The 24,350-nt window shown below is 39.3% G+C and overlaps 1 protein-coding gene across 2 annotated transcripts in view; it reads left to right on the top strand.

Moving 5' to 3' along the window:
- Positions 1 to 24,350, top strand: part of LOC124131614 — a 73,846-nt gene that overhangs the window by 25,421 nt on the left and 24,075 nt on the right. Inside the window, exons 3-13 of one of the 2 annotated variants that reach the window (XM_048391996.1) lie at positions 2,143 to 2,364; positions 2,768 to 2,910; positions 3,344 to 3,469; positions 7,942 to 8,103; positions 8,384 to 8,551; positions 9,294 to 9,335; positions 9,772 to 9,944; positions 10,324 to 10,428; positions 11,200 to 11,237; positions 12,432 to 12,490; positions 18,396 to 18,452. In XM_048391996.1, coding sequence (XP_048247953.1) covers positions 2,143 to 2,364; positions 2,768 to 2,910; positions 3,344 to 3,469; positions 7,942 to 8,103; positions 8,384 to 8,551; positions 9,294 to 9,335; positions 9,772 to 9,944; positions 10,324 to 10,428; positions 11,200 to 11,237; positions 12,432 to 12,490; positions 18,396 to 18,452 — 1,295 coding nt within the window. Of the gene's footprint in view, positions 1 to 2,142; positions 2,365 to 2,767; positions 2,911 to 3,343; positions 3,470 to 7,941; positions 8,104 to 8,383; positions 8,552 to 9,293; positions 9,336 to 9,771; positions 9,945 to 10,323; positions 10,429 to 11,199; positions 11,238 to 12,431; positions 12,491 to 18,389; positions 18,453 to 24,350 lie in introns of both variants that reach the window. The other variant, XM_046494993.2, reaches the window with a different exon arrangement.

The raw sequence follows: 24,350 nt of genomic DNA, 5'->3' as shown, positions 1-24,350 counted from the left end.
ATTATGAAACTACTTTCCCCACTCACTCTTGTTGATGGATGTCTGTCTCTCATGCATGGCGGACATCAACCAAATTCCACTTGGATATAAGAGGATATGGACAGATTATTTATCCTGTGTTGACGGTACGGATCGACTGTTGTGTAACTCGCCAGTTTGTTCATTTGATGAACCTCACCAGGAAGAATATATCAGGAAATACTCGTCAAGTTCATGTACAAGGAACAAATGAGAGTGGGATATTTGTGTGGAAACTAATTTCTTGAATGTGCAAAAGCATGTGAAACATAGACTATTCATGTGATCCTGTGAAAGAATAAAGAGATGGATAGACCCAGTATATCAAAGGAGTCTGTCAGCCAAGAGCCCCAGGTCCACCGGTAAGTAGGCTACAGTCATAAAGTCTTGTCCACAGGTCCAATGGTTCCAGGGTAGGTAGGCCACAGTCATGGACAGTCTTGTCCACGGTCCCAGGGTAGGTAGGCCACAGTCATGGACAGTCTTGTCCACAGGCCCAACGGTAGGTAGGCAACAGTCATAGACAGTCTTGTCCACAGGTCCCAGGGTAGGTAGGCCACAGTCATGGACAGTCTTGTCCACAGGTCCAACGGTAGGTAGGCCACTGTCATAAAGTCTTGTCCACAGGTCCAAGGGTAAGTAGGCCACAGTCACGGACAGTCTTGTCCACAGGCCCAACGGTAGGTAGGCAACAGTCATAGACAGTCTTGTCCACAGGTCCCAGGGTAGGTAGGCCACAGTCATGGACAGTCTTGTCCACAGGTCCAACGGTAGGTAGGCCACTGTCATAAAGTCTTGTCCACAGGTCCCAGAGTAGGTAGGCCACAGTCACGGACAGTCTTGTCCACAGGTCCAACGGTAGGTAGGCCACAGTCATAAAGTCTTGTCCACAGGTCCCAGAGTAGGTAGGCCACAGTCACGGACAGTCTTGTCCACAGGTCCCAGGCTAGGTAGGCCACAGTCACAGATGGTTTTGCCATGGTACTCTTGTCATTTGTGCTAGTATGTATGCTTGTATGTTGTGTAAGTCTATCTTCAAATCTTTATTTAACTTTTTTAGAAATAAAAAAACAACATTTAGGGCACATAATGTTTCCTGATTTAAGAATTTATAAGGTCGATATGTCAGGACGGGAGAGGCAATGTGAACACTTTGAATTTTGTCAGGGTTGATTTGAGGATAATATTCTTGAGAACACATGGAAAATATAAGTTTAAAACAAATATGAAACGGTTCAATATAAATCAAAATAAGCATATTTTCAGTCAAATGCAGTTTTGGCTTTTGCGAAATTTTGTAAACAATTTTGTTGATGTAAACAAGTTGAGATAAATGTCATTGAAGGCCAAGCTGTTCTCGCAGTTAAGTTTCATCACTAAAAATAAATTCATATATAGCTGGATCATAGCACAAAGTAAGAGGCACAACTTTCAGACAGATGGAAATTACCACCTCACCAGTTCCCTCATCGTCAATGATAAAGCAACGTCTTGTCATAGTGAACCAATTTCATGTGACCTTAATGAATCTACCCCGAATGTCCATTACATATTCAAAATTAATGTGGTTAGTTTGTAATCATGGACAGTGATCACTTGATCCTCTATGTTGACTATATTGAGTGAGTGAGTTTGATTTTACGCCGCAATTTTCCAGCAATATCACGGTGGGGGACACCAGAAATGGGCTTCACATATTGTACCATGTGGGGAATCAAACCCGACCTTTGGCATGACAACCAAACCCTTTAACCACAAGGCTACCCCACCAACCCCCATGCCAATTTTTAGAGTATCATGATCACCGTTTCATTTTGGACAGTGTAGATGATGTACTGGTAGCTAAAGTGAGTTTTTCACCGAAACCTCAAAACCAAATGATCGTAAATTAACATGAACATTTGCATATATAAGGCTATTTTTTTAGAGTTGGTTTGTGCATTTCCCCCCAAGAAAATCAGCTCGGTGTGAAAAAAATGTCAACATGTCAAGGCAAAATACCCAGATGTGGCTGGAGTTACTGCCCCTTACTGTCAATCAGTCGAAGGTTTGGCTTGTTTCTCGTTTCTCGTCACATCTGTAAAGTCAAACTAAATATATTATATGATTGTCATTCTTTTCCAGCCTACGCCAACTTCCCAGACTGTCAGCATTCAACAATCTCTACAGCCAGATTGGCGGCAGCAGTGACCGCATCTACTTCCACATCGTTGCAAGACTGCTGCTGCATCAGAAGGTGTTCCCCGCCGATGACAAGCGAGAGGCTCTGTATGAGTTCCCGGGCTTCTGCAAAGGATGTCGCCGGGCAGGGTTCTGCTATGGCTGCAACAAGGCCACCACATTCCAGTAAGGCCATTTTTAGCCACTATTTGCAGGGCAAATGTTTCCCAAATTTTTCATCTGTGGTCGTAATATCAATTTAAAAAATAATTTAAAACTGTGTTGTTTTTATGCGATCCCTTTGGTTGCTTCCATTCTTATATTGTCCATACTGACATGCCACCAGCGTCTTCAGCAACCCATGCTTGCCGTAAAAGGCTACTAACGGGATCGGGTGGTCAGGCTCGCTGACTTGGTTGATGCATGTCATCGTATCCCAGTTGCTCTGGTCGATGCTCATGACATCAATCACTGAAATGTCTGTACCAGACTTGATTATTTACAGACCGCCGTCATATAGCTGGAACATTGCTGAGTGCGGCTTTAAACAACAAACAAACAATTCCTCTAAGACTAGCTCCACTTGCAGCGTCCACCATGACCAGCCGGTGAAGACAGGGGGAGGCTACACCTACTGGAAGAGGGACCGACCAGAGGGAGAAGATGAGTCCAAACACCCGTCCAGCTGGATGCCTCGGATCCCTGAGGAGGAACTCAGGCTGCTGCTGGAATGTAAGGAGGATGAAGTGTATGGTTGTTAGCTCAACTGGTCATATGACCACTCAAGAACTGGCCTGATGATAATGTGCTTTTAATGATATTGATTGATTATCAAAGGAAATTATTCAAACTGACTTTGAATCAAGATATTGGGATGACAACCTACTGTTATCTATAATATGGAGTGATCTAAACCAAATTTACTGTTATGAACAACTTTAAATTTGATAGCAAAGTGTTTCTTTGAGTATTTATGAAAACATGTGTGTGACTTCTATAGTTTTGTTTCTACATGACAACAAATACAGACAAAATACAGAATGGGTTGAGGCAATACAACTTGTTCTTCTGACCAATCACTTTATGCCTCTGTGTAACCCCTATCCTACTACCTGCTGTATACAATGTTCGCTCGTTAATTAGGTTTTGTCTCGTTTGCCTGTAGCGGAGCATGCGATGTCGCAGGCTGCGAAGGACGCGCTGTGGACGCGGCTGATTGCCCACTACCCCTGGCTGTATGACATCCCTTTGAATGAACTAACTCTGGAGAAAATGAAGGAACTAGGACTAGGTATGTATATTTCACTTGTACTGTCAGGCTACACCTTTTACTTTATTTTTACTTGCTTTTCAGATGTTTTACAGGAAAATAACTGTCGGCAGGTAGGGGGGAAAAAGAATAAAAAAGCAATTCAATTAATTGTAGTTTTCTGCTCCACTACAGGTCTTCTGGTATAAAAAACTATAAATAGTTTTATGTGGGAGGAGAGCCTGCCACAGTTGTTGCTTTAAGCAGTGCAAACTTTACGAATCAAGCGGGAATACTGAAGTGTATCTATGCATCCTATCAATTTCAGGAAAGACAACAAACTTTATTTTGATTCTCTGATGATGTTTAATATGTCAACCTCAGTGGATCGTGCTTTAGAAAACATTTTTTGAGTGCAATATGCTGTAAGTTTATCTGCAGGATAAACAAAAGGATCAAATTCGGAAAAATAATTGTCCATTTCTACCAAATTTACAGTTGGCGGAACCATAAAACAATACAAAAAAGTGTGACCATAATGAAGTTCATTTCATGATTTTATTTAAATATTACAATATTTTCTTGTTTATAGAGTGGGGCGGGGTAGCCAAGTGGTTAAAGCATATGCTCGTCAATAACCAGGGTTTGATTCCTAACATGGATACAATGTGTGAAACTCATTTCTATTGTCCTCCTGCTGTGACATTGATGGAATACTACTAAAAGTGGATTAAACCAAACTCACTTATTCATGAGCATAATGCGCACCCCCTATTGTTGGATGCAAGTTTTGGAAAGAATTACTATTTACAAAACGAGCACGTAAGCAGTAATAATACAGGTTTTCTAGAAGGAAACCACCACTGTTTAAACATTATAGGCTTCTGAAAGTAGTTATCTTGTCATAACCCCCTATAATGTAAGTAGCATTATGGAAGCTGTAGTGTGAAGGAAAACAGAGTTAAGTGAATGGATTTCAATGTCTTTATTCTTGTGACATTTTGGTGGAGGTGATAGTACCTTCATCAAGCAGGTGTACCGTTATCACCTGCTTAAGGGTACTAGCATCTCTACCGAAATATTGCAATGAAACAATAAAGAGCATGGTAATCAATGTGAACGCTGTCTCTCTTTTAACACTGACTGGATGTTCTTGGCTTTTTCTGCGAACATTAATGAGAAATACACCTATAGGTGTAGCGAGAGCATGTGCTGTATGAGAAATACACCCATAGATGTAGCTAGAGCATGTGCTGTATGAGAAATACACCCATAGATGTAGCCAGAGCATGTGCTGTATGAGAAATACACCCATAGGTGTAGCCAGAGCATGTGCTGTATGAGAAATACACCCATAGGTGTAGCCAGAGCATGTTCTGTATGAGAAATACACCCATAGGTGTAGCGAGAGCATGTGCTGTATGAGAAATACACCCATAGGTGTAGCCAGAGCATGTGCTGTATGAGAAATACACCCATAGGTGTAGCCAGAGCATGTGCTGTATGAGAAATACACCCATATATGTAGCCAGAGCATTTTCTGTATGAGAAATATACCCATAGGTGTAGCCAGAGCAGGTGCTGTATGAGAAATATACCCATAGCTGTAGCCAGAGCATGTGCTGTATGAGAAATACACCCATAGCTGTAGCCAGAGCATGTGCTGTATGAGAAATACACCCATAGGTGTAGCCAGAGCATGTGCTGTATGAGAAATACACCCATAGGTGTAGCCAGAGCATGTGCTGTATGAGAAATACACCCATAGGTGTAGCGAGAGCATGTGCTGTATGATAAATACACCCATAGCTGTAGCCAGAGCATGTGCTGTATGAGAAATACACCCATAGGTGTAGCCAGAGCATGTACTGTATGAGAAATACACCCATAGGTGTAGCCAGAGCATGTGCTGTATGAGAAATACACCCATAGGTGTAGCGAGAGCATGTGCTGTATGATAAATACACCCATAGGTGTAGCCAGAGCATGTGCTGTATGAGAAATACACCCATCGGTGTGGCCAGAGCATGTACTGTATGAGAAATACACCCATAGGTGTAGCAAGAGCATGTGCTGTATGAGAAATACACCCATAGGTGTAGCAAGAGCATGTGCTGTATGAGAAATACACCCATAGGTGTAGCCAGAGCATGTGCTGTATGAGAAATACACCCATAGGTGTAGCCAGAGCATGTGCTGTATGAGAAATACACCCATATATGTAGCCAGAGCATTTTCTGTATGAGAAATATACCCATAGGTGTAGCCAGAGCAGGTGCTGTATGAGAAATATACCCATAGGTGTAGCCAGAGCATGTGCTGTATGAGAAATACACCCATAGGTGTAGCCAGAGCATGTGCTGTATGAGAAATACACCCATAGGTGTAGCGAGAGCATGTGCTGTATGATAAATACACCCATAGCTGTAGCCAGAGCATGTGCTGTATGAGAAATACACCCATAGGTGTAGCCAGAGCATGTACTGTATGAGAAATACACCCATAGGTGTAGCCAGAGCATGTGCTGTATGAGAAATACACCCATAGGTGTAGCGAGAGCATGTGCTGTATGATAAATACACCCATAGGTGTAGCCAGAGCATGTGCTGTATGAGAAATACACCCATCGGTGTGGCCAGAGCATGTACTGTATGAGAAATACACCCATAGGTGTAGCAAGAGCATGTGCTGTATGAGAAATACACCCATAGGTGTAGCAAGAGCATGTGCTGTATGAGAAATACACCCATAGGTGTAGCCAGAGCATGTGCTGTATGAGAAATACACCCATAGGTGTAGCCAGAGCATGTGCTGTATGAGAAATACACCCATATATGTAGCCAGAGCATTTTCTGTATGAGAAATATACCCATAGGTGTAGCCAGAGCAGGTGCTGTATGAGAAATATACCCATAGGTGTAGCCAGAGCATGTGCTGTATGAGAAATACACCCATAGCTGTAGCCAGAGCATGTGCTGTATGAGAAATACACCCATAGGTGTAGCCAGAGCATGTGCTGTATGAGAAATACACCCATAGGTGTAGCCAGAGCATGTGCTGTATGAGAAATACACCCATAGGTGTAGCGAGAGCATGTGCTGTATGATAAATACACCCATAGGTGTAGCCAGAGCATGTGCTGTATGAGAAATACACCCATCGGTGTGGCCAGAGCATGTACTGTATGAGAAATACACCCATAGGTGTAGCAAGAGCATGTGCTGTATGAGAAATACACCCATAGGTGTAGCAAGAGCATGTGCTGTATGAGAAATACACCCATAGGTGTAGCCAGAGCATGTGCTGTATGAGAAATACACCCATAGGTGTAGCCAGAGCATGTGCTGTATGAGAAATACACCCATATATGTAGCCAGAGCATTTTCTGTATGAGAAATATACCCATAGGTGTAGCCAGAGCAGGTGCTGTATGAGAAATATACCCATAGGTGTAGCCAGAGCATGTGCTGTATGAGAAATACACCCATAGCTGTAGCCAGAGCATGTGCTGTATGAGAAATACACCCATAGGTGTAGCCAGAGCATGTGCTGTATGAGAAATACACCCATAGGTGTAGCCAGAGCATGTGCTGTATGAGAAATACACCCATAGGTGTAGCGAGAGCATGTGCTGTATGATAAATACACCCATAGCTGTAGCCAGAGCATGTGCTGTATGAGAAATACACCCATAGGTGTAGCCAGAGCATGTACTGTATGAGAAATACACCCATAGGTGTAGCCAGAGCATGTGCTGTATGAGAAATACACCCATAGGTGTAGCGAGAGCATGTGCTGTATGATAAATACACCCATAGGTGTAGCCAGAGCATGTGCTGTATGAGAAATACACCCATCGGTGTGGCCAGAGCATGTACTGTATGAGAAATACACCCATAGGTGTAGCCAGAGCATGTGCTGTATGAGAAATACACCCATAGGTGTAGCAAGAGCATGTGCTGTATGAGAAATACACCCATAGATGTAGCTAGAGCATGTGCTGTATGAGAAATACACCCATAGATGTAGCTAGAGCATGTGCTGTATGAGAAATACACCCATAGGTGTAGCCAGAGCATGTGCTGGGAGGAGAAAGTGGTCCCATGTCACTACCTTTGTACTGTGGAGCACTAACTGTGACACAGATAATTACAGTAACAGACGATTAAAGGGATCTGGTGGTCAGGCTCGCTGACGTGGTTAAAACATGTCATCGTATCCCAATTGCGTGGATCGATGCTCATGACATCAATCACTGGATTGTCTGGTCCAGGGTTGATTATAAACAGACCGTCTTCATATAGTTGGAATATTGCCGTAATCGGCGTTAAGTAACAAAGAAAAGAAAACATAAGTTACATAAATGAATTTGCATATCGTGTGCATGTGTCATTGAATCTGCCTATAGACTCAATTTATTTACAGACCGCTGTCATATAGCTGGAATATTGCTGAGTATTGCTGGTGTTAAACAACAAACAAACAAAAACAGTATTCAGTTATTGTCGTTTCAGTGTCACCAGCTGCTGGGGATGAGGTTGGGGAGGAAGGTGGGGATGAGGGTTACAAGCCGAGCATGGTCCGGATTCCAGAAGTGGACACGGACTCGGATGCTATGTCTTACACCAGGCTGGAGAAGATCCTACAGACCAGGGATGCCACCAAGAAGAAATATAGTGAGTGGAGAGTGGAGAGACCACAAGTAATCACTGTTCTTCTTTCTGTCTACTGTCAGGTGACAGTTTAATTGAGTATAGTAGACCATTGTCATACCTCCTCAAAAAACAGACTGTATCTGGCAGGGTTAGCCAGACATCTAGACAAACATATATTCCATGAAATCCACTATTACACAACACAGTTGTTCCTTCCTGATGCTGATTTCATAGAACTGACTAGAGTTGCTTTTTAAAATCTAGGTTGGTTTTGGTTTTATAAAGTTTATATATTCTGCAGCCTTCAAGCTGAAGAAGAAGGTGAAGAAGGAGGAGAGTGTTCCAACAGAACCCACCACAAGGCAGACCACACAGACCATTTCCAGACCCGACACTGACCGGCTACGAGGCTGGGACAGTGACAGCATGTACGACACCAGCAACATCGTCGACTCTGACAAGGAGGAAGGTGCTGAATTGCTTAGTACCGGAATATAAAATATAGGTTTACTTTTGGGATCCGTATAACAATGACCATGTTTTGTAGTGTGAGGTTATGTATTTTTTTTAAACATAAAGTTAAAAGTTAAAAGTAAATATTATTATAATGGTTATAGTCTGTTTGAAAGTGCAGAACTCCTTACACAAAGCATACACAAAGCGTTGCATTATTATTACCCGAGTCAGTGGATCAGAGTGCACTTAATTTTTCATTCTCAGCTCCCTGGGGAGTATACAAATGATGGGGGAAAATATTATGTTCTATTGGTATGTACAAGAATTGAGAAATCCTTGTATTTTACTGCACTGAAGTTTCAAAACATGTATCTGTTGGGTTCTTGTGTTCATTTCCTTTCATGAGAAATATGCTTAGTGCTCAAGTTTTCCTGTATTGTGTATTGTATGGTGACCTTGTTGTAACACACTGCAACAAAATGTAACTTTACCTCACTGATCAAGAGATATGCATTGTATGCTATGTTTGAACCAATAGCCACCTACATTTTCTACAAGTTTCTAATTAAAAACCTCAGTATTTAGCATTGTTAATGCAGTTGTAAGTCAGAGTTTGAAAACTGAGATGTTTTAGCAGATTATATTTGATCTATACCTGTCTAGCATCAACAGATGAAAAGCTTTTATCTGAAGTCTAAGTGACTGTGTATCTTAACTCAGTAGACACGTTTCACATATTTCCATGACTATTTCAGATACTACTGAAACAGATTCAAAGAAGCAGAGTTTGTATAAAGGTATTCTTTGTCTTCATATGGCCTAAGGGGCGGTTGGGTAGCCTTGTGGTTAAGTGTTAGCTTGTCATGTTGAAGGTTCAATTTATCACACACTCACTCACTCACTCATACGTATGGCCTCATGTGTCATGATTAGTAACATGTGATCACTGTTAAAAACAGTCTTAAAACATTATAAAAACATTCCTATAAAAACAGGAGTTTGCTTGGATCATGAAGTTACCATCTTAAATGTGTGTTCAAGTTCAAGGTTTCACTGGATGTGGGCAGATCAGTATCTTATCTTCTGCAAGTGAGTGGAACATCATTGTAGATATTCAAGCAATCAAAAGATTTCAGGTTTAAATTCCGTGTGAATATATGTGACAAAATGTTGTGAAACTGACATGTGTCTTTGTATTGAGGTGTCATACCCTTGCTCCATATGGTTCTTCAGCACCTAGGTTCTTCAAGGTGAAGAAGAAGCAACGTCAGACCATCATGTCAAGGTCACCCTTCTCCACCGACCGCCAGTATGACATCCCTAAAGGAAGACCCCTGGACATCAAGAAGGGCACCAAGTCCACCACAGAGTTCATGGACTTCAAGAAGTCTGCATCAAACTGGAAGGTGATTCATTGTCATCATTGTATTGTTCAAGGTCAAGGTCAAGGTCACAAGTTATGATGCAGCTTCTTGGAATATTTACAAGAATACCAAGTATATTCCAGATGAGATAAAGAATACATATGTCTTTATAGCCATGTCATGTGTACCTTAATTCATACCAAATGCTAAGGTATTTAGATGTACATAAATGCAATAATCTTGAACACAACATTAAACCCCATTTCACCTAACATCTTAGCTAGAGACAAAATATTTCAAGTCGGATTAAAAAAAATTATTATATAAAATATTCTCCAAGTATGAAATAACTGAAGTGGAAGTAACTAAACGAACTAAAATTGGAGAATTGCCAATGCATGATTTGTCAACACTGTTGCAGGCACCCCGAAAGTTTGAGCTTCAGCATACTGAAAAGAAGAGTACATCCTTCTGGCAGCCAAGGTCAGGTGGAGGTCGCGGCGAGAACAAAGGTCAAAGACAGGAAGTATGTGGCAAGAAACCATGTTTACATTATCATGCCAGGTCCAACAGTAAAGTTGTATGGTTATGGTTATTGTTGTATAGTTTAATATTTAAATCATTATGAAGCATGAATTCTTATGGATGTTCACAACTTCAACCAAGTAAGGTGTATCTTAAATTAACCATTTATTATCACATCTGTTTGCAAATCCTCTTGTTCATTCAAACAAACCTAACATGAAGTCTAATACAAGAACAGAAGAAGGAAATCTTGACGTTGACAGAATATAACAGATTAGTAAGCAACAGAAACTGTTACCCTGATTAGTCAAAATTACAGTAATTCTAATGATATTGACTATATGACTCTACGGACTGATCAGCGTTCTAGCATACCACTGTTGAGACAAGCTACTTGATGATGTTTGAATGTGTCCTGCGTCAGAGAAAAAGTCACATCTAAAATATTCCACTCCTTTCAAACTGCTATACATCCCTAATAAGGAATGCAATGTGATCAGACATTTCACTAAAACTTGTCAAAAGAATATAAAACTTCATAGACAGACTTTGAAATTTGAGAATAATTTGAGAAAGCGCGGAAAGTTTGGAAATCACATGCAGCATATCATGATAAGAATAAGGTCACTCTGTGGTAACACTTGAATGATTGTAAGTTTTGTCATTAAGTGGTACACATTGGAAACATCTCTTCTTAACATACATTTTCTCTACATGTTTCTATGGTTTGCATTTCTTTTGCCGGTAACTGTATGATGAATATGTGTTGCAGGATGAAGCCAATTACTTGTCAGTGCTGGAGAGGAAACGGTAAGACACAATAACTACCAACCCTAAAAGTGATTCTTTTTGTCTGGGAGACACAATATTTGATTGTTTTTGTCTGGGAGACACAATATTTGATTCTTTTTGTGAGGGAGACACAATATTTGATTCTTTTTGTCTGGGAGACACAATATTTGATTCTTTTTGTGACGGAGACACAATATTGGATTCTTTTTGTCTGGGAGACACATTATTTGATTCTTTTTGTGAGGGCGACACATTATTTGATTCTTTTTGTGAGGGAGACACAATATTTGATTCTTTTTGTGAGGGAGACACAATATTTGATTCTTTTTCTGGGAGACACAAGATTTGATTCTTTTTGTGAGGAGACACAATATTTGATTCTTTTTGTCTGGGAGACACAATATTTTATTCTTTTTGTGAGGGAGACACAATATTTGATTCTTTTTGCGAGGGAGACACAATATTTGATTCTTTTTGTGAGGAGACACAATATTTGATTCTTTTTGTGACGGAGACACAATATTTGATTCCTTTTGTCTGGGAGACACATTATTTGATTCTTTTTGTGAGGGAGACACAATATTTGATTCTTTTTGTGACGGAGACACAATATTTGATTCTTTTTGTGACGGAGACACAATATTTGATTCTTTTTGTCTGGGAGACACATTATTTGATTCTTTTTGTGAGGGAGACACAATATTGGATTCTTTTTGTGAGGGAGACACAATATTGGATTCTTTTTTTTTTCTGGGAGACACAAGATTTGATTCTTTTTGTGAGGAGACACAATATTTGATTCTTTTTGTCTGGGAGACACAATATTTTGTTCTCAAATATGTGTTCTCATTTGAACTGGACTATAATCTGGTTAAATGTTGCTCTTGGGGATTCCAGGATAGAAGAGGTTCCAAGGAATCTTTGTTGTGAGAGACTATTAAATGGATCATGTAGTCAGGCTTGGTCATTTGGTTCATTTCATGTCATCGTTTTCTGATGGGTGTGGCTGTTAATGTCCGTAATGATTTGACTCGTCCAGACTCCATCATTTACAGGGAGATATATCGCTGATTGCAGCATTAAACAAGAAACAAACTATGTATCTTCAACAATAACTATTAGAGTATTTAACATCAAATATTTCTTAACACAAGCATGGTGATGAGATCTCTACACACTTAATGGTCATGTCAATCTCATCCTTCACTGCAGGAGAGAGTTGGAGAGAAGCTTGTCGCCTGACTCAGGGCTGGACAGTGAGGTGGTGACAGGTATGTTATTTACAGTATTTATGTTATTTACAGTATTTATGTTATTTACAGTGTTTATGTTATGTACAGTATTTATGTTATGTACAGTATTTATGTTATTTACAGTATTTATGTTATTTACAGTATTTATGTTATTTACAGTATTTATGTTATGTACAGTACATGTATTTATGTTATTTACAGTATTTATGTTATTTACAGTATTTATGTTATGTACAGTATTTATGTTATTTACAGTATTTATGTTATTTACAGTATTTATGTTATGTACAGTATTTATGTTATTTACAGTATTTATGTTATTTACAGTATTTATGTTATTTACAGTATTTATGTTATTTACAGTATTTATGTTATGTACAGTATTTATGTTATTTACAGTATTTATGTTATTTACAGTATTTATGTTATGTACAGTATTTATGTTATTTACAGTATTTATGTTATTTACAGTATTTATGTTATTTACAGTATTTATGTTATTTACAGTATTTATGTTATTTACAGTATTAATGTTATTTACAGTATTTATGTTATTTACAGTATTTATGACCTATTAATGACTAGAGACCAATGGCAAACCATATTAGTGGTTCCGCTTACCAGTAATATTTCATTTTCATCAGTGCCCATGCAGATGATGTTCACTTCTTTCTTTACAGAAAGTCATAGGTATTAATACAAGTTGGGTCTAAAACTATGTGTTAAATGTCTTTACTTCAGCATTTGTTTTTTTTAAATCGGGACAATGTATTGCAAGGACCAGTATTTTTAATTCACTTAAATCTATGGTCATAGTGAATTTAAATCGCCATTTAGTAGTGAGTGAGTGTTAAAATTTAACATCGAAACAATGGTGACAATCAAGGGTGAAACGATACATCAGTGCACAGGTGCATCGTGAGTTTTCATGCGACACTACGATACATGATACATTTCTTTCTGTATCGATACAAGACGATTGACTAGGCAGCGCGTCCTGGGAGAAGTCCCATTCGCTGCCTGGGCTGCGTGTAGAGGGGGCACAGGGAACACAGATAGTATGTAGTTCATTGAACCTGGCTACACAAAAAATCTGGCATATAAATTGGATATATGTTATTGGAAAATGGCCTGATATTCAACAAACGGTGAGTCAAATGGTGAGCCATTGTTGATTTGCAATGTCTTCAACGGCATTGTTTTCTCACCCTTGTTAAAAAATGTCATGGAGGAGAACAGTAACGCAAAACGCACGTGCCAGATATGGCATTCATAACTCGTGGTAGTGGCTATAAAAAGGCAAGCATAAGCCAATAATTTGTCATTCATTTGTCAACATTTTTCAAGTTTGAAAATGCCAAGACTCAGCGCTGCCGATCGGAACATCGCCATAGGACGTATCCAAACAGTCATCTGTTGCACGCCACTTCAACATCCACCACAGCACCATTTGTCACCTTTGGGGCCGATACACACAGTTCAATTCGACTGCAGATCGTCCGAGAACTGTCCGACCAAGAGTTACCACCCCTGCACAAGATCGTTACATTTGACTGTTCCACCTACGTCATCACAACGCCACAGCTAAGGACACTGCAGTACGCATCCCTGGTTTAGGAGGATATCAGACCAGACTGTCAGGAAACGTCTTCGCGAGGCTGGAATCCAACCCAGAAGACCAGTTATCGTCCGTGTTTTGCAACAGATCCATCGACCACGAAGCTTGCGTTAGTGCCTTACAATACAGCCTTGGAATATGAGAAAATGGAGACAAGTATGGTTTAGCAATGAATCACGATTTCTACTTCACCGGCGAGATGGAAGCCAATGTGTTTGTCTTCATCGAAATGAGCTTTTGGACCAACATTGTGTAAGTGAATTCGACAATTTCGGTGGCGGTAGTGTCATGGTGTAGGAGGCCATATCCTACACCAGGAGATCTGACTTGGTTGTAGTTCAGGGAAATTTGACAGCAAATCACAACATGAATCAAATTCTTCAACCTCGTGTCATGGTAGACTACCCTCATAATGCCAACATCAATGTCTTGCCATGGCCGTCGAGATCTCCAGATTTCGACCCAATCGAACACCTCTGGGATGAAATTGATCGACGTGTACGTCAACATCAGAACACGCCGCAGACACTTCCTCAGCTGGCCAACAAGGCAGAATTGCGCAGAATCCACAGGACAGAACTTGTACACTTATCCAGTCAGTGCCGAGGAGATGCAGGGCCGTGATTGCTGCCCGGGGCGGTCACACGAGATACTGAGTTCAGCTCTACCTTGTAGCCTTATGTGACATGACAATGAACAGTTTTCAATGCCTTTGTACATGACAACATGTGACTATTGAGCTCCAAAATTTCTTATTTGTATATATGATATTAAACTAAATATATCGACTTTATTAGGTACAATTAATTCACTAAACATCTACCTGTGTGTTTCTTTTTTTGAAGAGTGTATAGTTACCTCCCTTGACATTTGTTATTTATGTTAACCTGGGTGAAATAATATGGAAAAATGCTTAAGGCTACACATTTTCATTTCTACCTGAGGATGGGTTTAGAAGTGGATGTTGATGAAGTCTTTTCAAACTGTTTGAATTTTGCACTTGCCAATATGATAGGTGAGCTAATGAACCTCATGGCTCAAAATTGCATTTTGGTTACAAAAATGATCAAAGGTGATGAATATATTATCTACATTCCCGAACAGAAAAGTTACCATCATCGAATGAGGAGGCTCTGAGACCACACCCTACTAGAAGCACAAGGCTTTTACAGCAAATCCCAAATATTGCTTCATCTCGACACGGAAGAAGTAAAAGAAACCTGTTTACTGCGCGGTTATTTAGCTATACAGTATACTCACGTGTCCCTGCTGGAAGAAGGCGGAAAGACATAAAGACAGACCCAACATTAAGGTTTAACTGTAGACTGAAGGTAGCGATCAGGCCTTGTGAGACTGATATGGAGACAGGTATTGAGTGCTGCTCTTGTGCATGCTGTGGTCTTCTCCACACTAACTCTTGTCCTTTTCTCTGGCCAAGACACTTCATTCTTGCAATGAGCCTCATCCGTTATCCTTTCAGTTACTAGGGCTGGGATGAGTCCAAATTTACTACCCGGTTCCCACCCCCCTATTACCTGACCCTACCTGGGTACCCACTGTAGGTTTCAAGAGCTAGGTACAAAATGTCCGATTGGGAATTATTTTACAATAGCCCTGGCAAAGGAATTATTTTACAATAGCCCTGGCAAAATGTATTGAGATACATGTCTTTAACATTCTGGTCATGCATACACTGAAGTTACTAGTATAGCTTTACTCAACCATATGAAAAGTCAGAAGGAATGGGTGCATAGTCCGAAAGAAATGTGAACTTTAGTGACTTGTCGTGTAGCCATAGAGTTATAGATAATTTTTGTCTTTAAACAATATATCACATGACTTACCACGGGTCCGGGTAGTCTGGGTCCTACTCAGTACCCACCCAACCCGGGTACCCGAGTTACCCGTCCCAGCCCGATCACTCATGTTTGTTTTACACTTATACTCGTTATGTGGAATCTGGTTTACTTGGAAAATTAAATGCTCAAATAGATTCATGAAAGCTGGAATTGTTGAAATAGAAATAACGAATATCTAGATCCATTTTCTGGGGCCCCAAATCACTTTACATTTGGATCATGTAAGTGTACAGGAAATTGTTTTTTCAAACAATCTGGTTACATATCTCACAACTATCTAGCCGCAAGTGATCACCGCACACTATCTGTTGATTGGCAGTTGCTGCATACAGCATCTGTTAACAACAAATCATTTGGTGATCATTCTTATAAGCATGTGCAGTTATTAATAAGGTATGTCGCAGGGTCAGGCTTCTAGTTGTCCCAGACAATATTCAAAGTATTTGAGTTTCATTAAAACGTATTTATTTGCCTGTACCAAGAAACGTCAACATCAGAAAGGTGTTGATAGCTGTTGGCCATCCTACTAGGCTGACAGTGGACAGTTGACTGTACATTCAAATTATCATGACATCACAGGTCAAAGCCTGTTAATAAGGTGTTAAGCCAAGTATGGGTAGCACGTACAACTGCTTATATGTAGACAGTGAAGGTGCAGGCTTAAGATAGATAAAAGTAGAAGTAAGGCTGCCAGCGACAGGTATCGTGTTCAACAGGTGCGGTGGAGTAGCCAAGTGGTTAAAGTGTTGCTTGTCACACCGAATCCTGGGTTCAATTCCCCATACAGAGACAATGTGTGAATCCTGTTTCTGGATTCCCCTTCCCTTGATATTGCTGGAATATTGCTTAAAGGGTTATAAAACCCTACTCACTCATATGTTCCACCTCGGCAAGGTACCAAATAGTGTGAGTTTTAAAATTTTCTAGGACAGGCAGTTAAGCCGTACCCCGTTAAGCGTGAATTATTGCAGTTGTTATTTCCCCCTCGTGTAGGTAGTCAAATCGTATGTTGTATGGGATGGAGACGTCGGAATCTTGTGCGTTAGATATTTACTTTACCCTCAACCCTCAGGATTGCACTGAATGAGAGTCAACTTTATTTGAAGGGCTGCATGGTTTGAGTGCTGTGTCTTATTTTGTGTGTCAAATTACGTGTTTCCTGTTTAGATGGTGCAAACTTCTATGCATGATATGCAAATCTACTAATAGTGTTCTCTTTGCTCTGAAATACAATCCAATACATTGACATCATACATTGTCACACCCTACTGGTATCACAGTGCATGGGAGATAACTCTTAATGTACAGCTCTGTACAATGTCAAGGAATTTAAGGAATACAGATTCATATAAATGATTGGATCAACATAGGATCTCAATGTCCTCTATATAAAAGGAGGTAATAACAACTGACTAAGTACAAAAATATCATAAAAACATAAGATGATTTTTAAAATATTTATAAGGCCAGACAATTATTTCCATGTGTTACAAATGAATTGTCTTAATGAAGTAAAAATAATTGTCTCTTTTTGTTTAATTTTCTATTTCAAGAGCATTTTGTTAAAAAATATAATATAAAATCAACACTGACAAAAAGAAGTCTATTTTCCATCCATCCAAGAAAATCTATATGGCCAGAAAATTAGTGGGCCTGCCTTATATTATTGTGCATCTTACCGAGGCAAGGGAGTTAACTGACTTTAAAAGTCCAGTTTCCACCCTTGCCGAACTAGGCTGGAATTACTGGGCTCGATCGTTGTGGCTATTACCACCAGTGGCTATTACCAATTATGTCCCTTCTAAGCCTCTCCTATGGACCAATCAGATTCCACCTCTCGTATCACTTGTGTTTGCTTCACACAAAATGGTGGCGCCCAGTCAGGACGATCTGATCGATAATCAAGATCTTATATTGTGATAAAACGGGTCTTACATCGCGAAATGCATCAAATCACGTGTGCACCTTGATTAAAAACATGAAAGGATTTGGAACATATCTGCCGACAACGAATTGGCGATGCACATGCTTTGCAAACCCTGCAATCGATCAAAATCTGCACAACAGTTTACGAACCAGATTTTGATTTCGGTGCGCGATTTTGATTGGACTATGCATAGACTTGTTAGTCCAGACAAAATGTAACTCCATAATACCAGCCTAGTTCGGCAAGGGTGGAAACTGGACTTTTATAGTCAGTTAACTCCTTTGCCTCGGGAAGATGATTATTGTGCAGTAAAAGCAATCTTGAAGCTATTTGTACTATTTTACTGATGTTACTTACTCAGAATAGGAATGTCAAAACAAAGATTTAAGTTTCACGAATCGGTGCAGAAGCTCAACTAACTGCTTTGAATGAAGCTTGACACATAACAGCCAAACTTAATTAAGTAACTAAAGTTGTTGAAAGGATATCCGATTTATGAAAAACTTATTTAAGTTTCAGAATCATTGAAGGAGTCCACAGAAGACAATTTCAGAGACTCAATACAACAAAACACAGGTAAGTTGATCTGGATATTTCAGAATGAATTTGTCATGAGATTTCAGGGTTACTGCAAGTGCCAGACGAGTTGAAGAGTGATGTATACAGATAATGTTGTGTTGAATCAAGTCCACTCTGGTTGAATCAAGTCAACTCTGGTTGATTCAACTCAACTCTGGTTGATTCAAGTCAACTCTGGTTGAATCAAGTCAACTCTGGTTGAATCAAGTCAACTCTGGTTGATTCAGGTCACTGAAATTTACTAGTCAAACTTAATGTTAGTCATAAGGAAACACACACATACACACACATGCTGACAGATTATACGTGCAGGCACAGAGATGCAACATAGCTGCAAACGCCAGCGTGAGTAATTGGCACTAGTCCAGTAGTCCTTGCCAAACTGCCCAATAGTTAAGGTATCATAAGGACTAGTAGAAATTTGCCATTTTTAAGGGTTTTGCTATATGTTATCATTATAAGGACTAGTGGACACAAAATGTTATTTTCTACTGCTGAAATGCACATGCACGCACACGCACACACGCACGCACACATGATAATTTTAGAGTAAGGGCTCCACTGAGGGATTTGGTGGCCCTTACAGTGTGTATATGTCCGCCTGTTATGTCACTGCTATAAATTTACATGTATACTTCTCAGGTGTAGATTGATTGAATCAGTTCAACTGAACACTTAAAACACATGGTCCTGACATGCATCACATGAAGACATGTTTTATGATGGTAATCTATCACCACTGTAACAGTAGACCATTCATGACAAAACAACTTCAAGATTTCACAGGATACAGGGTAATCAAGCTATCAACTATCTTTGGTTTGTCCAGGGGACCAGTGGATCCTGAAGCCAAAATCTTCCACCAAAATTAATAACTTTTCGACCAAATTATCATAAACATTACAAAGAGTTTATTTGTGATGTCTTTGTAAGAGGGTCCTGATGGTAAATAATTGTTGTTTAATGCATCTAGAGAAATAGTTACAGTGTAAAATGAATAAGAAACTGTATTGTGAGTGTAAAATACACGGCACTGTAGCTCACCTGGATGGGTAGTTAACAATATATAATGTCAGCAAAGATGTTGTCAGAAGTGATATTCAGATATTTCCTGTATAACTTTTGAGGACTAAAAAATAAAGCTAACATCTAATGGTTTGAACAAAATATGATGTCATCATACGAAGAATACTTGTGTCCCACACAGAATATTGCTGAAATATTGCTGAAACATAGCTGAATGCATAACAAAACAAAACTGAGTCGCCAATAGTTTTAGGTTGCCACCATGTTTAAAATATTAATTAAGCAGGACCCGTTTCATGGACCCACCTAAGAACTTAGATGCCTGGAACTCCTATACTTTAACATACAATAATCATAACCCGTGAAGATCCGGCTTAGAATAGGTCTTCAGCAACCCATACATGCCATAAAAGGCGACTAGGCGCCTAACGGGATTGGGTGGTCAGAGTCGCTGACTTCTTTGATGCATGTCATCGTATCCCAATCATAGATCGATGCTCATGATGTCAATCACTGGATTGTCTGGTCAAGACTCGATTATTTACAGATCGCCGTCATATAGCTGGAATATTGCTGAGTGCGGCCTTAAACAGCAAACAAACAAAAAATAAAAAAAGTTCAAAGAATGCTTTGTTGAACAATGACAAGATATGACACCACAACGCTTGGTAACAATTAAAAAAAATATTCAAAGTGCAGCAATGCAGCACTGTGACAAATGGTCAAAATGTTGTCACACTTTGTTTAATTTTGACACTTTCTGCTGGTTTTGTAATAGCAACATGAACATGATCCATCTAGGAATCCATAAGTAATTTCCATAAGTAATTTCTATAAGTGTGATTTCATCACTTTCATTTGGACATTTAAATATTTCTACAGTTATTATGAATTTTTCTCTCTTGGAAATTGACTAAATGTATCTAGGAAAATTGACATTTGCAAAAAACTCAATACTTAATACTTGCCCTTTGAGTTCACACAAGCAAATGCTTTAACCACTAAACTACTGCAACCCCTCCACAAAATATTCATAAAAAATAGCAATAAATATAAATATAATATAAATATAAAAATAATACTGGTTTAAGTAAAATCGGGTTTAAATAAAATCTAATTGTTTCTATAGTTTTTTTATCCAGGAATCTGAAACCTAGTTCCCCTTCCCATAAGTATGTAATAAATTACTAATAATGCCTTATTAAGACCCTCCCTGAAATTCCCAAAGTAGTCAGCTTTCAAGACCTTGAATAATTCCTCAATTGACACTCTGCCAGAAGCAGTCTTGGTTTTTGGTTACCCTCTTCTAGCCAACAGGCATTCTCAGATCAGATCCACAGCAAATGTTGGTAAAAATTCCCATATTGAAATTCAAACTTATCCACTTTGGCCAAATACTGAAATGTAAATAGGGTGTCAGTTACTGTTATCCTGTGTGACTCTTATTAACTCTATATATTATTTAAAATGATGTAAGGCCCAGCAGAATCCTTATCGGCAATTTGGTCTAGTAACATTGGTTCTCCACTTGTCTCAAACTACCGGTACTGATAACTTAATATACCAAACAAAAAAAGTTAAAAAGACAATATTTTGTAGTTGTGAAGACTGAGCACACAATTAAATAAATATATCCCCAAAATATTTATGATCCATAACTCATTTTGTTCAATATGTATTTGTAATAGTGACAGTCTTGAGGATAGTAATTTCAGCCCACATTTAACAGCTGTTGTTGTTGTTGTTGTTGTTGTTTGTTGTTTAACGACACACTCAGCAATATTCCAGCTATATGATGGCGTTCTGTAAATAATCAAGTCTGGACCAGACAATCCAGTGATTGATATCATGAGCATCGATCCACGCAATTGGGATCGATGACATGTATCAACCAAGTCAGCAAGCCTGACCACCCGATCCCGTTAGTCGCCTTTTACAGCAAGTATGGGTTGCTGAAGACCTATTCTAACCCGGATCTTCACGGGTCACATTTAACAGTAGTTCAATTATGTCACTGCATCTCAGTGCATGACGTGATGCATGGAGCAGACAGTTACATAGGCACTGGTGCTGGCAGATCAAAGATCATTACAATGTCACATCCACCTGGGATTTGAACCAATGACCAGCAAACACTCCTGGCATGGCCAGGGTAGTGGGAAGCCAAGTAGATAAAGCGTTTATTCCACACGCGGAAAGCCCAGGTCTAATTCCCCAAATGGGTACAATTTGTGAAGCCCATTTCTGGTGTCCCCTGCAGTGACATTGCTTGAATATTGCTAAAAGCAGCGATATAAACTAACAGTTTTAGTCCACTTGTCCTTATAGTGATAACATGTAGTAAAACACTTAAAAAGGACAAATTTCTACTAGTCCTTTGGATACCTTCACTATTGGGCAGTTTGGTAAGGACTTCAGGACTAGTGCCAGTTTCTAACTCTGTAAAAGCAGCCTAAAACCATACTCACACTCATTCCTGGCATGGCCAAGGGAAGCAACTCTTCACAGCAATTTGCATTGTCTTTGATCACAGTCCCACCTGTGTCTGCAATTTATTTTAATCTGCTGCAAAGTATTAACCAAGTTGCCCTCATGTATAATTCATTTACATTCTGACAATGCAGCCATCATGCCAAGAGTGTTAGCGTCTGAAGTATGTACGTCTAATTAAAATCTCCTGCCTATCCAGATGTCAACTATATCACACCCCACTGACAGACTCTTGCATAAATTTACAACCATTAGTGCCAACAAGGGGAGGCATTATCGGTAACATGTACAAATGACTTGTAGCCACGCCATTTATTACACAATAAATAAAGTGGGCAATATGCGTGCACTCATCAGTGTGTCAGCGACCCAACACAAAAACCAGCTCATAAACATCACAGCCAATGACAACAATCTCTTTAAGACAGTTGGCAAACCAAGAAGCCTGTATTTATAGATCCCTAAATGAGTTTGAATGGGGTTGGACAAGGAGATGATATAGGATACCCTCTCTTGGGCCGTATGAATTTAAACAAGGACAAAAGACACCCTTTGAAACTCTGTTTGGCTTGCACAAGAACAGCTCATGCTGATAGACCATAGGCAGGGACTAATAAGATAGCCCATCTATAGCTTTTCCGCAGTGGGATTGAAGTGTTCTCCCACTAACCCTGTTTGCCGAGGGGAGATAGGGCTGGCGATAGGGTCGCTTCACTAGTCTCCTTGTACTCTGGCTATTATACATCACAACCCAGAGAAGCACTTAGAACACCCAACTTGGATTCAGGCGATGGTTTCTGGTTTTCGGAAAAGTGCTTACATGCAATTGTGTGTAATTATTATTTGAATCTTGGTATTGGCCTGATCAGCAGAAATGGCAAGTTTGATTTTGATTGGTTCTTGTTGTGAAAGATTGATGGAATTGACTAGATTGTGTTGGTTTCTATGGTGATGGTCAATCGAGTGGTTATTCTGTTCTAGTCTTGTCTATTTTCTACTAATTATTATTGATGATGATCAGATTGGATTTGAATGTTCTCCAGTGGATGATACATGGCTGTTTATAGAACCCATATAACATGCTAGTTGAAATCTTGACTTTCGTGAAAACCTGCGTCTTGTGTGATGTTATTGTAGATAGCAGTATCCACTTCTATCTTGCTATTTCTTATATGTGTTTTTACATATAATGATGGTTTGTTTATTGTACAACATAGAAATTTAGTATATCTGGAGTGGAATAATTCAAGATGTATTAAAGGAATGTAGATATGTATTAATGATATTATAACTGTGTGGTACAAGATGGTATTGAGTAGTATAAAATATATCAAGTCTGTCTATTATGTATGTATTGTACTCTCTATAAGTCACATATCAAATTCTGTAACTCTTTTTGTACTGTTGTCTGTAAGTTTTTGTGTTTCTGATCTCCATACAGTCCCAAATTACCATCCCACACAAAATTTCCAAAATGTTTTGCAAGTACACGCATTCACCGATGTAAATATATGTCATCAAATCCTGAGGATACTTAAAAAAGTAAATCCATTTTCCAAAAATACCCTCAAAGTATTTTCTATGAAGGATAAATATAAAAGGGATTTATCTCTTGTTTATTTCCATCTTGTAAACTCCCAATACTGATACATGAAAAATAGCCTAATAAGGTTGGCACAAGTTTAATAGGAGCACATGCACTTTTGAAAACTGTTCAAATTTAAACAACCAGATTCGAAAGCTGGGGGTTTAGAATGAAACTGTTAACTTTTTTTACACCTTCATAAATATATAAGAGACAACTTATCAGTTGAATTCTCGAACAAAGGTAGTTTTTATTCTTTGTTTTTATATTTTCCTCCACTACCCGCTCCCTTTGAAGGTGAACATGTAGATGAGAAACCAAGAAATGCCATGGATGTCTAACATTCTTGTTGAGTGCTCTCCCTGTGAGATGACCTTGACCTTGACCTGTTCCACATACGACTATCGTAACTGTTTGTATGACTAATGACTCTTGTAGAAGTAGAACTTCACACCTCCTGAATTTTTAACATTAAAATCATGAGTGTGATTATGACCCTCATCCCTAAATGTCATCAACTTGTCAGTCAAACATGAGTATAATATTTTAAATGCTGCTGCTGCTGCTGCTGCTGCTGATGATGATGATGATGATGAATACTGCTCTAATTAGGGTTACAGTGGATCTGTCTACAACCGACTTGTCATGGACCAAAAGTTTAGACCTGTTTAGAAAGTGGTCCGGATAAGTGAGGTTTTAGCGGGAGTTGCATCGCTTGCCATCACAATATGAATGGGCAGGATCGCAAACAATATTTGTTTATTGACAATGATGTAAATGTCAGTTGCCTGTAT

The sequence above is a fragment of the Haliotis rufescens genome, unplaced genomic scaffold (assembly GCF_023055435.1).
Source record: "Haliotis rufescens isolate VD_foot unplaced genomic scaffold, xgHalRufe1.0.p SCAF_104, whole genome shotgun sequence".
Taxonomy (NCBI): Eukaryota; Metazoa; Mollusca; class Gastropoda; order Lepetellida; family Haliotidae; genus Haliotis; species Haliotis rufescens.
Note: the sequence above shows the minus strand (reverse complement) of the source record. Positions and strands in the feature narration are given on the sequence as shown.